We start from the raw sequence: 15,095 nt of genomic DNA on the forward strand, positions 1-15,095 counted from the left end.
GTCTGCAATCAGTGTATTTCCATTCGTTGGCTCTTAAATAACCCTTTGACAAAATCGAACGCGCCTGACAAAGTCGCAAGAGTAAAATACTATTTTTTTTCCTTTTTGCAACATTCGACGGAATATATTCAATATTAGTGTTCCATGTGGTCAGTTGATTTCGAGCAGAAATTTTGAAATTTTATTGCTACCAATTGGAGCAGAATGGAAAAACAGTAGCATCGACTGTTTATCAAAGTGGAATAGTGAAATAAAAATTGTATAGAGGCAACGACCACTATCCAACTGTATTAACTACGTTCCCAGTCCTCTGTCATCGTTTATTCATACAATTTTCCATTTCGTATCGCGTCTGCCCGCTAAACGCCCGTTCCACATAATCATCTCTATTTATAACTATCATTAAGGCACGAAAATAACGCGGTAACAAACGCCCGACGGGGATAGTACGAAACAAATAGCAAATTAAACTCCATATTACACAGATAACAGAAAATTTGCAGCTAGACCTAAATTGGCGAGCTATTAATGGCTCGCGATAGCCGAATTTGATGACCCAGCAATAATGTGGTTAATTATTGACCGATAACTACGATAAACTTTGATTGCCATCGTAATTATACCACGCTCGTAGAAACTCTCTGACCTATTTTAACAACACCCATAACGTCCCTTTCTAGCCCGACGAGCATTCACGGGTTCTCTAGTTCGAGGCGGCAGAAGATATACTAAACTGGCCGTCCACAATTTCGCAAGCTATTAATTTTTATACTATCATCCAAACACATTCTTCGACTCGTTACAAATCCGACGATTCGATGGTTTTCTACGAACGCCTGTTCGAATTCGAAACTACGAGTCAGCAATGCGAAACGCGATGCAAAATCTGTTCTTAGATATAGACGCGGCTATGTAAATATAAATATAAATAATTCATACTTCGTTACGCGCGCCTTCGACGCTCGTAATGGACGCTGCGATCCACCCTTTCTAATCATTGCTGCATCGGATGAACGACCGTTCTGAAAGATCAAAAAGGGGAGGGTGCGGCTTACGGCACGTAGCCGAGAAGAAGGCAAGCGTCATGATTCAAAGTCCAGAATGGTGATTCGACGCGCACGGATACCTGCCGCACGATACGATGCCTTATTTTCCTTCCTGCTGAGTCCCTGTATTTCCTCGCGCGGCCGTTCACGTCTCACCTGGGATCCAGCTGCCCGTGAAACGGGGTTTCAGAACAGGCAACGCCTCTGAACGAGGGGTCTGCATGTTGTTGCAGAGAGATCGTGCACCGTTGGGCGAAGGCGGATGAGAGGAGGCGGCGGAAGAGGTGTAGGAGGTCGAGGAGGCGATGGTGAAGGAGGCGGCGGTCGGCGGAGGGTTGAAGCGGCTCGAGGGTGGGGGGTTAACGACCCCGATAGTCGCGATAGGACGTGCGTGAGCCCTCGCACGACTGATTACGAGTGAGCGACCCTTTGACGATCATGATCGACCAACTTGATGCACGTGAAAGAGAGAGCAACGGGACGCGAACGGGTTGATGAAGTGAGAGAGAGAGAGAGAGAGAGGGAGGGAGAGGAGTTGCACATGTGATCGATCCGAGCGTGAGCGTCGAAGAGAGCATCGCCTTAGGGGCTCTCCAGAGTGAAGGGGTTAGTTACACTGATGCGGTGTACGCGGCCACTATCGTGTATCAGCGTAGATAAATCACCGGATGTACTTCGAGGCGCACACGTTGGGGAAGACGTCGCATTAACGTTTTTGCCGCGGCGGGGCCGACAGTTTCAGCGGACGCTGTTCCATTGTGTCCAACCGGGTGCGAGGAGAGCGTGTTCGCGCGGAATTTCGGATCAGCCGGAAGGGGGATTATGCCCCTCGCAAAATGCGAAACTTCCTGCGAGATGGTGATGCACCGGACCGGAAATAAGACATAAATTCCGCGAAAGTATTACGAGAACGAGAGTAGCGTCGTAATATCGAGATCACTCCTTTTCGTTGCACCCTGAGCAGGATTGTGTCCATTAAACTTTCCGGCCAATAGACAGTTTGAGTAACACCATCAAGATGAACAGTATAATCCTTGGAGGGTATAGAACAGGCGTTAAAAATTCATTTGTCGTCTTCTTTATTATTCGATTGATCCTTGTGAATTGTTACGAGAGCAATAATTAACACAGATTTCGAACGAATATGTGGCGGTCCCGCGACACTCGCTATCAGAAAGGGATAGCAACCCCCATGATTTCTCGAAAGTGCACATTTCCTTCGCCGTTTCTATATATACAATTTCCTAGCTTGTTCCTAACATCCCCGCGCAAGGCAAGGTCTGCTAAGTAGCTTTATTGATGAGTCTGAAGCGCGTTGCTTCGGTTTTGCTGCGAATGAAAGAGGAAAGGTGGAAGGACGTTTCGTCCTGGGCCTACTAGTGGACTCATCAGTAGGGCTATCTATCAGGCCCTACCTTAGTCGCGGGGATGTTAGGGACAGATCAAGAAGTGGTATATATTGAAATGGAGAAGGAAATGTGAACTTTCGGCAATCTGCGTGTATTGTTGTTCCTGTAGTAGCGAGTGTCAGAAGGTCGCTACAAATCCACTAGCAGCCCTTCTATCTTTCCTCTCTTACTCTACAGTAAGCAAAATAGTGCGCTTCGAACTGGCGCAAATTGTTCTATTAAGGACTTATTACACTATTATACGAAAGACTTACTGCACCTTAAAATCTTCTACATCTTTGGAGAGAGCATTGCTCATGTGGAGACCAGGTGGTGGCCACAAAATTCCACGTTATAAGCGCGCTGTTTCAGTTGCTTAGGTCAGGAAATTGTATGTATAGAAACGTCGAAGGAAATGTGCACCTTTGGGAGTGTCAAAGGGCCGTCACGATACTGTGACACTAGAGCAGAGGATGTAGACACTTGATCTAATCGTATATAATGATTGGGAGAATCGGTTTATCAGAATTTGTCATATTAATGTAGACACGTCGAGCCACATTTATGAGCAAATTCAATACCTTAATAAGATTACATAATGCCGTAAACAAGGTTATTTTCACGTATGGTTTAATAGACTGCTTAGCGAAATAATTACCGCTGATCAGAAATAAGCTGCTGATTTAATTATTGATACAATACCGTAATAAGCAGTAATAATAATTAAATTATCACACTTTGAAAGGGTGATTTAGATTATTGGCGTACGATTAATTGATTACTATGTAATACATGCTATGTATTGAGCATATAACAATCATACGTATGTGTATATTGACATAGCGACGTATGTAAACGTATACAGTGGACATATGTGTTTATTGTACATAGAAAGCGAGTAATTTTTGAAGAAATGTTTTATTAACTAAAATGTAAACGAAGACAAGCAAATACATGCTATATTTACATATAACAATACTATAGATCGTACAATTTTTGCTAAACTTTCAGAGTATCATCCCTCTTAATGCACATGTTTCAGCCGTGTCATTGTAACTATTCTATTTCTACCACAAATTGAAAAAACAAAGATGCAAATACATATTTGCATGCACGTTCCAAATGCAATGCAGGTATGAATTAGTTGCAAGCATTAATGTGTTCACCGTGTCGCAACGACGCGTTGTGAAAACTACAGATCGCATAGAAATCGTAAGGCGATGTTACAAATGTTTCACAGCATCCTTTTAACGTGAGTCCAGGGGAGAAGGGGATGAAAAACAAAGCGATTCGATTCCGGTTCCGTTTCTGAAACTGGAAAATCCGGGCGGCGCGCGTAAGTAGAGCAGGAAATGGCACAGTCCGCGGTAACCGGACCTAATCAGGATACACAGAATCGTTCGGGAAGTTATGCGAGATACAGCCATTCGTGGACCCTTGAATTCGTATTTATGTTTGTAGCCGCCGTTTGGCAGCGGCGGTGGCAGCGGCGGTGGCGAGAGTCTCGTGGAATTGAAATGCAAATAGTGGGATTCGGGATGCAAATTCCGGTTGCACGGGGTAACGCCAGCCAACCATCCTGAACGAATGAGCGAACGAACGAACGAAACACGGCCCAGGCGAGGCCAGGCCAGGCCAGGCCAGGCCAGGCCAGGCACGGATCAGTTCAGAACGGAACCAAAAGGAATGGAACTGAGTGGACTGCGGATAAAATGAGAGAGAGAAGGAGAGAGCGCGGCGGCCGAGGGTGGCGAAGGAGAACGCCGATGGGAAGGAGGGTGAGCGATGAGTGGGGCTGAGAAAGAAAGACAAAAAATTGATTGCAATTCGGCGCCACTCTCGGCTTGCTCGAGATAAAAGTAATGCGTTTCGTGCATAACGAGTCCGTCCGTCTCTACCCAACCCTCTTATCCTCGCGTGTTGCCCGAGTGCTACCCCTTCGTACCACCGCCTCCCTCCCCCTACAGCTTCGCCGTGCTTTATGCCGCCTTATTTCGTACTGCCACTTTGTTTTCAACTTCCATCGTTGCTTTACGAACTGCGATGTCGATGAGCGAAGTCCGATCGTTTCGATGGCTGCAAGGACTGCGTGCATCGATGGATGCTGCACTGGAGCAACGAATTCCTCGACGACGCGAAGAAAGTTTCTCGCGCGAAAAACCACGTGCAATTAAGGTCCAGAAACATTTGATTGTGCTTCTTCCTAGTTTTTTTTTTATTTCTTCGTACGAAATTGAATGTTCACGCTCAAGCGTATGCACACTCGCATTAGAACCAACAATTATCGCTCGAGCGAACATCCCAAATAAGATTCTCTTCTACCGCGATTCAGGAGCCGGAAGTACAAATTCTGGTCACGAATAGAAAGAAAAAAGGAGGAGAGGGAAGCGCAGCAAGAGTAACGGATGGGACGCACGTTTCAGGATTGGGTAATGACATTAGTTAAAACGTTTAGCAGTCCTTCGTCCTGTACTCTCCCTCGCCGCCTAGTACCGGATAGGATCGATACTTTGTAATTATATTAAGCAGAATGTCGGCGGCGGTGACTGGCCCGCAGCGCGGCTTATTTCGAGATAGAAGTATCACTGCATGGCGATGGACGACAATCGGACGGTTAACAAGAAGTAATTGGACACTCGTAGTTACCAGACCAACGGTGGCGCGCATCTGTAATTCGTTGGATGAGCGGAGGTCGGCTGTCAGTGTTGGCTAGAACTCTGTTTTGCATACCCGCCGGCTTATTCCATACGTCGTACCGTATCAATTTTCTGTCGCGTTTCCACTTATAATGCTGATTCGATTAACAATTACGCAAGTAGCTATTCGAACTTAACCCGCGCCATCGCGCTCGCGAATGCGTAACGACAGAGAGATCAGCCGTGCGATACTCGTTTCACCGCGGCAATTATTGCCGATAGATATATTTATCGATACTGGTCACAATTCGGCCGGGTGTTTACGATACGGCTGTTAATATTATACAGAAAATTGTATCATCCGAATTATACGTCCGCGTGTGCTGTTGTGGTCGCCAGGAGCTGTACGACCAGCGAAATGGATGTAATTAAACAGCTATGGTGCATAATGCATCAGAGAATTTATGCACACGATCCGACTGGCCACTGTTGGGAAATATTTTAAAGATCAACTGCGGAATCTAGAAGACGAGAATCAGAACGAGACAAATCCGTCGCATTCTGTTCTTCAAGCTAAATAGTTTTACAAGTTCATGAAGCACGAATACGTCATTGCTAAAAATCCATCGTAAAGCTCTTAGAATCGGTGAACGTGTACTCGATGAATTTTCATTACGTAACGAAGTGCATCGAGGGATTTTTAATTCCATCGATTGGTCGCTTAATAAGGGCAACCGCGTCCGGTGTGTTCCACGACGGCGAGACCCCGATGGACAGAAATGGCGGAGGAGGGTATCAGCCGGAGCGCGCTGGCAGCTCGGCCCAGCGAGTACCATCGATTACACAGAAATTAACATTTAAAAGCGGAAAATTTGCAAGTGCCAGGAAGGCCGGCACGCTGTGCTAACTGTGGACTGTACGGAACCGCCGCGGTACATAATGCGGCCTGCACACACGCGCAGCTTCGTTGGTCGAACGCGAGCGGACCCGCGAGGGACAGAAATGAGGGGCGCGGGGGGGGGGGGGCAGAGCGGGATAAAAACAAAAGCAGAAGCGGATAGGAAGCGAGAACGGCCGCGGGAAGGGGAGGAAGGAACGCGAAAAGAGAGCGAATGTAACGGAGGAACAAACGAGCCGAACGGCGCGGGAATGGCGTTAAGGAGAAAGAGGGTGGAAAAACCGGCGGGGCCAGGAGAGACGGAGAGAGAAGGCCACCCTCGCTGCTAAATGTAAATGTCCGGCATTTGTTACTTCGCCTGTATGACCCGCTGTTTGTTTGTATCTGCGGTACGAGTGCAGCACGACGGTGCCCGGAGACGCAGGCAGGAAGAGGTGGAGGAGGAAATGATGGAGGTGGAAGACGAGCAGACACTAACAATAGCACCGCCGTGTAGCTGTGTTCGGAGTGTCCTTTTTTGTTCTCGCTTTTGCTATCCGCCTTTTTTTTTCTTCGTTCCTGATCCCCCCACCCCTCGTCGTTCTTGGTAAGCCACCGTTTCGGTCCACGCTCATTTGTAAAATTTTATTATGGCCTATGTCGCATCGCATCCATTACAGGGACTCGACGACTGGCTTTTTTGTGGGGATTTCGTTTTAGTTACTGACCAGTTCGTGGGTCATCGAATGCTGCCTCGGATCGAGTTCAAATGATTGGAACCTCGTGGTAATTGTATTGAAAGCCATGTCCATCGCATGTGTGTACGATATCAGTGTCTTCCTTAGTCAATGTCTTGTATGCGAATTTCTCAAACTGAGCTCAATATCATTTTCAAAGTGGACGATTGATACAATGGTGTGTATACGAAGGTGAATTGACAAGTTCGCGATTATGCTCTAATTTGCTACGGGGCTCGCAAATTGTGCTTTAGAAAGCAACAAGCAAAAAGCAACAGTCTTTCATAGCCACGATTAAACCGGAAGTCTTCCATCCCGCCTTCGTGCAACGATCCAATGCTGTTCACGCGCCGCGTTGTTAAACGACCACCTTAATTCTCCGCGTTTGCTCATTGTTAACCGACGAAGCGGAGGACGCGAACGATAAACGATCGCGTAGGACAGGAGCCGGAAATACGGGGCTAGGGGGGGATATGAAAAGGGCAGAAGGGCTGAAAAATTTGCTCGTCGATCAAAGGGTTTAACGAGCTCCACCAAGAAGAGGCGATTAGTCACGCAGTCGCGCGTACGTGCATACGTACGTACGTACGCACACCCACGCGAAAAAAAAGGAGAGAGAGAAAAAAAAGAAAAAAGGAAGAGAACTCTCGCAGCTCGGCTGATTATTTTCTAAACTGCTATCAGTTGGTACCGCTACAGCCGGAACTTCGAAAGTTGAGTAATATGTAGAGTTCGTGGCTGGCGATAGTACACTTCTCGGCAATGCCCGAGTATCATATTTCCAGTTAGTAACAACTTTCCACGTTTGCTTCAGAATCCTTCGCGATTCCGCCGCTGTACGTCTCCGTACCGTGTGGAAGGCTGGAATTACTGCGAGAGGGGATATATATTTTTCCGGCCGGTCTTCCACGCGGCACGCCCGGAATATTTAATGTAATTCAGGTTCTTATATTCCGTTTATTTCAGCTGATAATTAAATTAAATATTCTAACCTCGCCTTTTCGGGACGTGGCTCCTGAGTGTGTGTCTTATTTGCGTCGAAACGCACCCTTAATTACGTGGTTAACTTTGTCGAACGACAACGACGCACAATTTTCAGATTCTTATCAAATTCGCAGAAAATTTATGTACAATGCGATTCTGTGAACTGTGTATTATTATCCAATTTGATAGTTTTACTTGACAAAGTTTGTGATAGTAAATATAGTTCTTTCAAGGAATGATCGAAAATAGATGTTGGACTATAATCGAAAATTAGAATGGAGTAATCAATCCTTAATGCGAAAAATGCGGCAGGCTTTTTACGCGGTAATTTTGTTTTATTTTATCGCGAGGCTTGTGCCTTCTTGCTTTTAATTCAATCATTAGAATATTGTTCTCACAAATACCATTTTTTACTTTGTAAAAGTAGAAAAATAATTGAGATTGCCCTTAACGCTATTATCGTGAATGAAATTACTTAACTGGGGTGGTCTAAATAGGAAGCTGTGTAGCATCGTTAAGAAAAGAAGCTTGAAACGTGGTACTAAAGCAGAAATACTAAAAGCGAAACGTGTTGTTAAACTTGCGTAATTACGATGTTGATTGCTCATGATTAAAGTGCAACGGTGGGAAAAAAGCCGGAATTATTCCACTTTTTGGTAAATTGATTAATGTTTCAACAAACTTGACTGCACAGATTTACTCGGATTTACGATTTAAAAATTCATTGCATCAAAGTTATTATCTTGCTAGAAACTATATAAATTCCAAACTAACATTTTATACAAAATTTTAATTGATACCGAATACTAATGGAAACGAGAATAATATACAAAAAGAGGACGAATCAAGACAAGCAAGATGCAACGCTGTAATTTAACTAGCAAGTCTCCTTTTACAAATAAATATTAATAAAAAATATTTACTATACGCAACAACCACGATACGAGCGACTCTAAAAATCACGGTTCTCGATGTCCCATAAACGTTCTACCTCGCGCCGCTGTCAGCATCCACCACAGAGCAAGCAGTCACACCGAATGCATCGGAAGGACCAAGCGACACAGAACGATCTCGTCCCGTAGAACTGGATTCCGCAAGCACCGGACGAATCCGATGCGCTAGTCTCGCGTATCTTTATCTGATATCTCGGTTGAACTTATTTCGACAATAGGCAGCAGCTTGAGCTAATAATATTCCTCCCCTCGGGGCAAAGGGAAAATAAGAAGGTGGAGGAGGCGCAGGGCTCGGGAATCAAAACGGCGAGGGTTACTTTCGGTGCGGCGGGTTTCTCCCTTCGCTCCGTCCTGCTCCTTTCCCGCGACAGCCGACCGGCTTTCCTTTCTCTTCGCGGGCCTGACAAGAAAAGCATTGTGCAGAAAACTTCCACGCGCCCGAGCCGGTGCCGCGAGCCGACGACTGCCGTACTTGTACGAGGCACCGCCACTCTTTTGATATTTCAACGTAGTAGACGAGTGGCGTGTCGTAATGAAATCATCTCCAGTGCTTTGATCTTCCCCTCGCGCGCCTCGCTCCTTTCCACCGTGAGCAACCTCCGCGTCGCTTTCCCTTAAAAACGGCTACGCAACTACCCGTCCCACTCGCCACCGCCGTCCCAACCACCCCCGACCACCTCTGCCTAGCCAACTTTCCTTCCATCGTCGTCCTTCTACCACCTCTTCGCCTCTTCCCGACCGTCCTCGCCTCTGCCACCCCGTTCCTTCCACCCCCTTCCCCTCCCAAAGCATCGCTCCCCATAATGAGTTCCTTCTGCGCTTTCTTCGCCCGCGATACATTTTTACCATGCGCGAAGCAATTTCCTAATTATGGCGAGCGTTAACCGGTTGTCCTTTGTCGCGGCCGCCGCTCTCCTCTCTCCCGTTGGTTACATGGCCCCGGCCCTGGTCCTCGTCGTAATTACTTTTTCGCGTACTGTTTTTCGCCGGCGACGACGTTAATAGACGCCCCCGGAGAGAATGCACGCGGCCAGGAAGAAAAGGGACGCGTAACGGGCCGGCGAACCGCAATAATTCCACCCCTCTAGGAGACTGCTCGCGAACAACGGTCACGCGGCAGTCGCGAACGGAGCGCGCCGCCACCGACGCCCACGGCTTTCACCAGCTTCGTTCTCGTCTAGAGCAAGGGAACGGGGTACTGTTTTTTCAGCTACGAGTTATGTTTGAATTTCGCCTCGCGACTACGATGGAACGGTAGCTCTGAGGAACGTGAGGCGCGTGAATACCGTAGGAGAACCTCCCATTATCAAGCTATTGGAGTAATTTTTATTCAAGGATTAATGAAGAAATAGCTGGTGACATTGTTAAATATGTATCGTTAAATGAAAAGATATGGAACACCGTTGGGTTGAAGGTTGTATCGTTACAGCTTGTTTAAAGTGATTCGACAGTGCCCTGATGTAGGAGGCATCCGAAGTGGCCGTGCTAAATACAATAATGGAGGATCCATCGAGGGGCAATAACGCGAGGCCACGATCGTATCGGAAACTACCGTCGTGGACATTGACGATGATCGATATGCGCGGGTAAGAACGTCGAAGACAGAGCAGATGAAGAACGACGAGACGCTTCCGTTCTTCTTTGTATGGGAGAACCACGATCGTGGTAGGTATATAAGATGTATCGAGCAACAAGGACTAACGGCCTTTAATTAATAAAGTTACGCGAACAACTCTCAAAGTCTTCCTGCTCCTTCCACGCGGACCTCCGCCGTTCTACCAGCTATTTCCCTTGCTTTAGAATTTCTGCTATTCCCTCGCTCCTGCTCGCGCCGCCTCTCTTCTTTATCGCTTCTTCATTCTTCCGCGGAGCACCCACCTACAAACTTCTCATCCCCCCCCCCCCCTTATTGGACGAAAACTGCACCTTGTCTTAAAGGTTTACTCCTGTTTGCGTTAGTCACGCTTGACAATCGGCGCTGGTCCCGTGTTTCCGGCTCAATTGGTGTACGGTCGGAGGGAAACGCAGCCGAAAGTTTCGTTCACTTCGACGACTTGCGAGAGTAATTTGAACTAACTAGAATCGAAGTTGTGCGTGTCCATATCTTTATGACCCCATTTTATTTCATCGAATGTATTGCACTATTTCGATGCTTCGTTACTACGCCATAAGTTTATTACCGTTTTATTACTCCACCATCGTATCGTCATCGCGATGTGTACTCGATCGAGCAATCGATGGTTTCTAATTTTTATATTAAAGAGAGGTGTTACGGGAGCAATCGTTTTACATTGTTACTGCTACATGTGGAGTTAGATACTTGGAAGATACTTCATACAGGGTGCACGTAACTCCGCATACCTGACGCACACCACAGTATCGTACGCTACACGTGTAAACTGTACGCCTGGGTATACACGAAACAATTTATATTAATATCGTCTACGGGTAGACGCGTTCTAAGATCGGTTTGTTACACGAAACTTGTAGCTAAGCTAAACACCTTGAACTTGTTTCTACGATTGTTTAAAGGCGCGTCCTTTGGGAGCGCGCGATAACCAAGATGCTCTCAAAGTGATAAAGCCCTCAGTCCTTTGGAACGAATCGTTCTCCTCGTTTCAAACGGAACAGATCCCCAGATCCGGGAACGATAATGAATTCCCTCTAGAAATCATCGGGAACCCTTCCACACCGTCGTGTCCATAGAACTCCACGTGTAAATAATTTTCCAACCCGCGAAAACACTCGATCGTACTTGTTCGTCCTAATTTAGCCTGGTTCTCGAACAAAGATGGAGCGATCAATTGACCCGTGGCTCTCTGTCGAGGGCCACCGCGGGCAGGACCCGTTAAATAATTGATAACTCGCAACGGAACGTAAAATGCCGGTTTCTGGCCATCGATGAGCCGGCGCCAACGCGCAAAGTGTCGCGAGGCTTCTGGTGTGCCGCGGCGGAAGAAGAAAGAGACGCCACCCGCGGACTGGCAGACTCTAAGAATTAGAGGAAGTTCTCGCTGGCTGGCAACGGTAGCGAGCCGCGCTAACTGCGTGTCTCGACGACGCTAGCCGAAGAGCGACCCCGCGAGTTATGGCTCGCTAAAGAAAATTGACTTGAACCCCGGCCAGGATAATAAAAGCGCGTCGAGGGAACGCGGGCGAGAAGAACGAAGGAAACGATACGACGCTCCTCCGCGCGATACCGAGGGACGCTGAGGGAGAACAAAGAGCGCCACGGCGGAGACGCTGGTCGTCGTTGAGGTTGACGATGAGTGTGCGTACATCGATAGGCATCGATTAAGAGTTATTACGTTCTTTATATTGCCGCGACGCGTCACTGAGATCATGCTAACGATCAGATGGCCATGCGATGCTACGCAGGATCTGATGTCCTGTGATTGGTTCGCGCTGGTCAGCTATTGCCGAGCTGCGAGTTCTTGTGCGTTCTTATTCGAGTAATTGAAGTATTAAAAAATACGAGAAGTATCCAAAGCGGTGTATACGAGTCATAATTTTAGTCTGCGTATGCTTATGCATTTGAAAGGAAAATTTGCGAACAACTATAAAGTGTACACGATGTACATGGATGTGGATGCAAATATGAAGAGCGTCTGTAGTGAGGCATACGTTGTTATGTTTTGAGAATGAAACAAATTCGTATTGACTTCGTTAATGAAAACACAGTGAATGATAAGAAACATTGAAATTGGAATTATGGGGTGTTTTAAGTGCGAAGTAGCGGAACTTTTGAATAGGAGTATTAAATTACGAATACAGTAATTATAATTTTGTACAATTTCTGGTATATACGAATAATGTTTCGATTATAAGAACACAACTTGTGTCTAAATACGTATTGTTCATAGATTTTCCATAAATGCGCGTAGAAAAGTTCGGCTAATGCAACGGTGTAGGCACAGAGTAGATCACACGAGCAGTGAATTGTTATTTTATTTATAGTTGGTCAGTTCCGATTTTACGTTTAACTGAATGGCTCGAATTGAATCGCTGATATGTAAATCAGCGAACTGGAATTCTGGTAACTCGATGATAAACGGCTCTGTCCTGACTATTGAGACACGCACATTATTTTTTAACTGTCACGATCAGCAATGATGGATTGGAGGATTGTTGCGTGCGATATTCCGCCGGGCACCGAAACGAAAATCCATCGAACGTTTCGCTGCATTGTGCGGTACGTTTTTAGCATATCGCCGTAATTAAACCTGTCACTAATGGTAAACAACCGTGATAAATGTGATATCGAAACAGTTCATAAACCGTAATTAACTTCTAGTGTAACGTGACGATCAAACCACCGAGGCGCCATGCCAACGGCACAATGGAAACCATTCCTGTACAACGAGTATTTTACAAAATACTTTGCACGAAGTTTAGGCATGGCGACTTCCAACGTCCACGCATATTCCCAACAACCGCTCAAATATTGCGGCAGTGCGCATAAAAAGGGGAATTTCACGGAAATTCGTTCCTTGGACACGCATTTAATGTGATTGCGATTTTTATCAGCTGCATCTTCAAGTGGTACTGCCATAATGCGAGCCATATACCGGAACGGTGAAATTTTTACCACAGAAGGGATGTTATCAAATAAAGCAACGTTTATTTGATCTCGAATGAGAATTCAACTGTACGATCGTCCACTTCTTGAACGAAGAAACGACCTACAAATCCCAATAGCGTTCGTGGCACGGTTCCCCGAGGAAAAACCCGTACGCGTAAGTTCTCTCGACGCTGCCGCAGCGGCGTTGGGTACGGACCCAATCACGTGTCCAATAGAGGGGCATTAAAAAGTGATGTGACATTGTTCTTTTACCTTGTTCGGTGTCGTTGCTTGTTGCTGCGGCGAACAGCTGGTGCTGTGTATGGTCGGCTGGTTGGTTGTCGCCGGTACAATGCCTTGGTGATTCAGGTGGCTCAGCTGATTGAGCTGGGTGAGCTGTTGCGGCTGCTGGACCGGATTCTGGGTAGCGGCCTGCAGCTGTTGATGATGCGTCTGATGCGCAGAGTGGGTCGTCTGATGATGCGTCGCGGGGAAGGTGGGCACCGTGAACGGGACGAACAGCATCGGGCTGCCGAGGATGTGCGCACCACCTCCACCCAATGCCCCCGTCTCCTCCCTACACCTTTTTCGTGCGTTTTTGGTTTTGGATAACTCGTTTCTACTCCATCAACCGTGTTTGTTACTTCGACGTGCTACTACGTGTACTCTTTTTTATTATATTGTACTTTTGTTTGTTTGTTTTTTTTTTTTTTTTTGCTTCTATTATTATTTTCTCTCGAACACTGCCGACGACGACGACGAGCAGAGTAGGAGCAGATGTAGCGGTAGTGGTAGTAGTAATAGTAGCAGTAGTACTAGTAATAGTAGTAGTAGTAGTAGTAGTAGTAGTAGTAGTAGTACAGGTAGAAGTAGTAATGCTAGTGGTACTGGTAGTAGTAGTAGTAGTAGTAGTAGTAGTAGTAGTAGTAGGGATAGTAGTGATAGTAGTAGTAGTAGAGTAGTACTATACGTGTCGAAGTGAAGCTACGAATGTATGTTTAGGAATTTATTATTACCTGCACTCCTGCCCCAGCCCCTGGTGCTGGGGGTGGGCGTAGGGGGCGGCTCGGACGGAGGTGGTGGACGCCACCCTCGCTACCCTCAGCGATAGGCCGCCCCGCTGACTGGTAAGCTGGACCGAAGCTGGCTGGTGATTGCTATGCACACAGCAACAGGCACGGCAACCAATCGGTTGTTGCTGACTCGGGATAGCCTGGAGGTGATGAGTTAGGGGGCCCCTGGGCCCCGTGGAGGAGGGAGAACACGGGTACACCCCAACCAGGCAACCCACCACCGCAGCCCCGGGGCCCGGTGCGCTCGGTGCTAAGGCGCCTGTAGACGAGGCCACCCCAACCTCGCTGGCCCTTCTGCAACCACTGCACCACTGCACCCACCCTCCTTGTTGCGGGGTCTGATACGACCTACTGACGCCGATCGTTGACCCGGACTGGACCACTTCCACCTGGCTCTGTTTAAGTTCACAATCTCCTGCGGGCGGGATCTTGCTACTCTGCACCTTCACCCGGGGTGACCGACTTCGAGCGATCTTTTAATCGTCGCTGATCTTCCTCGACACGTTCAGGTTCCTTCGACCGTTGTCGGATCGCTCGTTAGATTCTTCAGCCGCTTCACTTCGACCGCGGATGCTTCTCACTCTCGTGGCTACTGTCCTCGTTATTAAAATGTCGAGGCGAGGTCCTTGCGAACGGAACGATCAAAATCACCGAACCCTTCGTACGGGCCTGCACGTTTAACAGATGTGGCTGGCTATCGTTGTATAAATATGCTCGCACGAATCCTCGAACTTCGTTGACACGTTTCTTGTACAAAGTTAGAAATCGGTAGAGGCGGGTGTATAAGTACAAATCGCTATAGTCAGTCTTTTTCGTGTATGGGAACGCGCTGGTTAATTG

The 15,095-nt window shown here is 47.1% G+C and overlaps 1 protein-coding gene across 6 annotated transcripts in view; it reads right to left on the minus strand.

Annotated features, from left to right (window-relative positions):
- LOC143424087 (uncharacterized) overlaps positions 1-13,722 on the minus strand; it is a 496,432-nt gene extending 482,710 nt beyond the window's left edge. For all 6 annotated transcript variants that reach the window (XR_013101878.1, XR_013101877.1, XM_076895902.1 and 3 more), the window contains exon 1: positions 13,456-13,722. Coding sequence is in view for 4 of the 6 variants with exons in the window: in XM_076895902.1 (XP_076752017.1) it covers positions 13,456-13,707 (252 nt within the window). In the remaining 2 variants the exon portion in view is untranslated. The remainder of the gene's footprint in view (positions 1-13,455) is intronic.
- Between the last annotated feature and the right edge of the window lie 1,373 nt (positions 13,723-15,095).

This window comes from Xylocopa sonorina, chromosome 5 (assembly GCF_050948175.1).
Source record: "Xylocopa sonorina isolate GNS202 chromosome 5, iyXylSono1_principal, whole genome shotgun sequence".
NCBI classification, from domain to species: domain Eukaryota; kingdom Metazoa; phylum Arthropoda; class Insecta; order Hymenoptera; family Apidae; genus Xylocopa; species Xylocopa sonorina.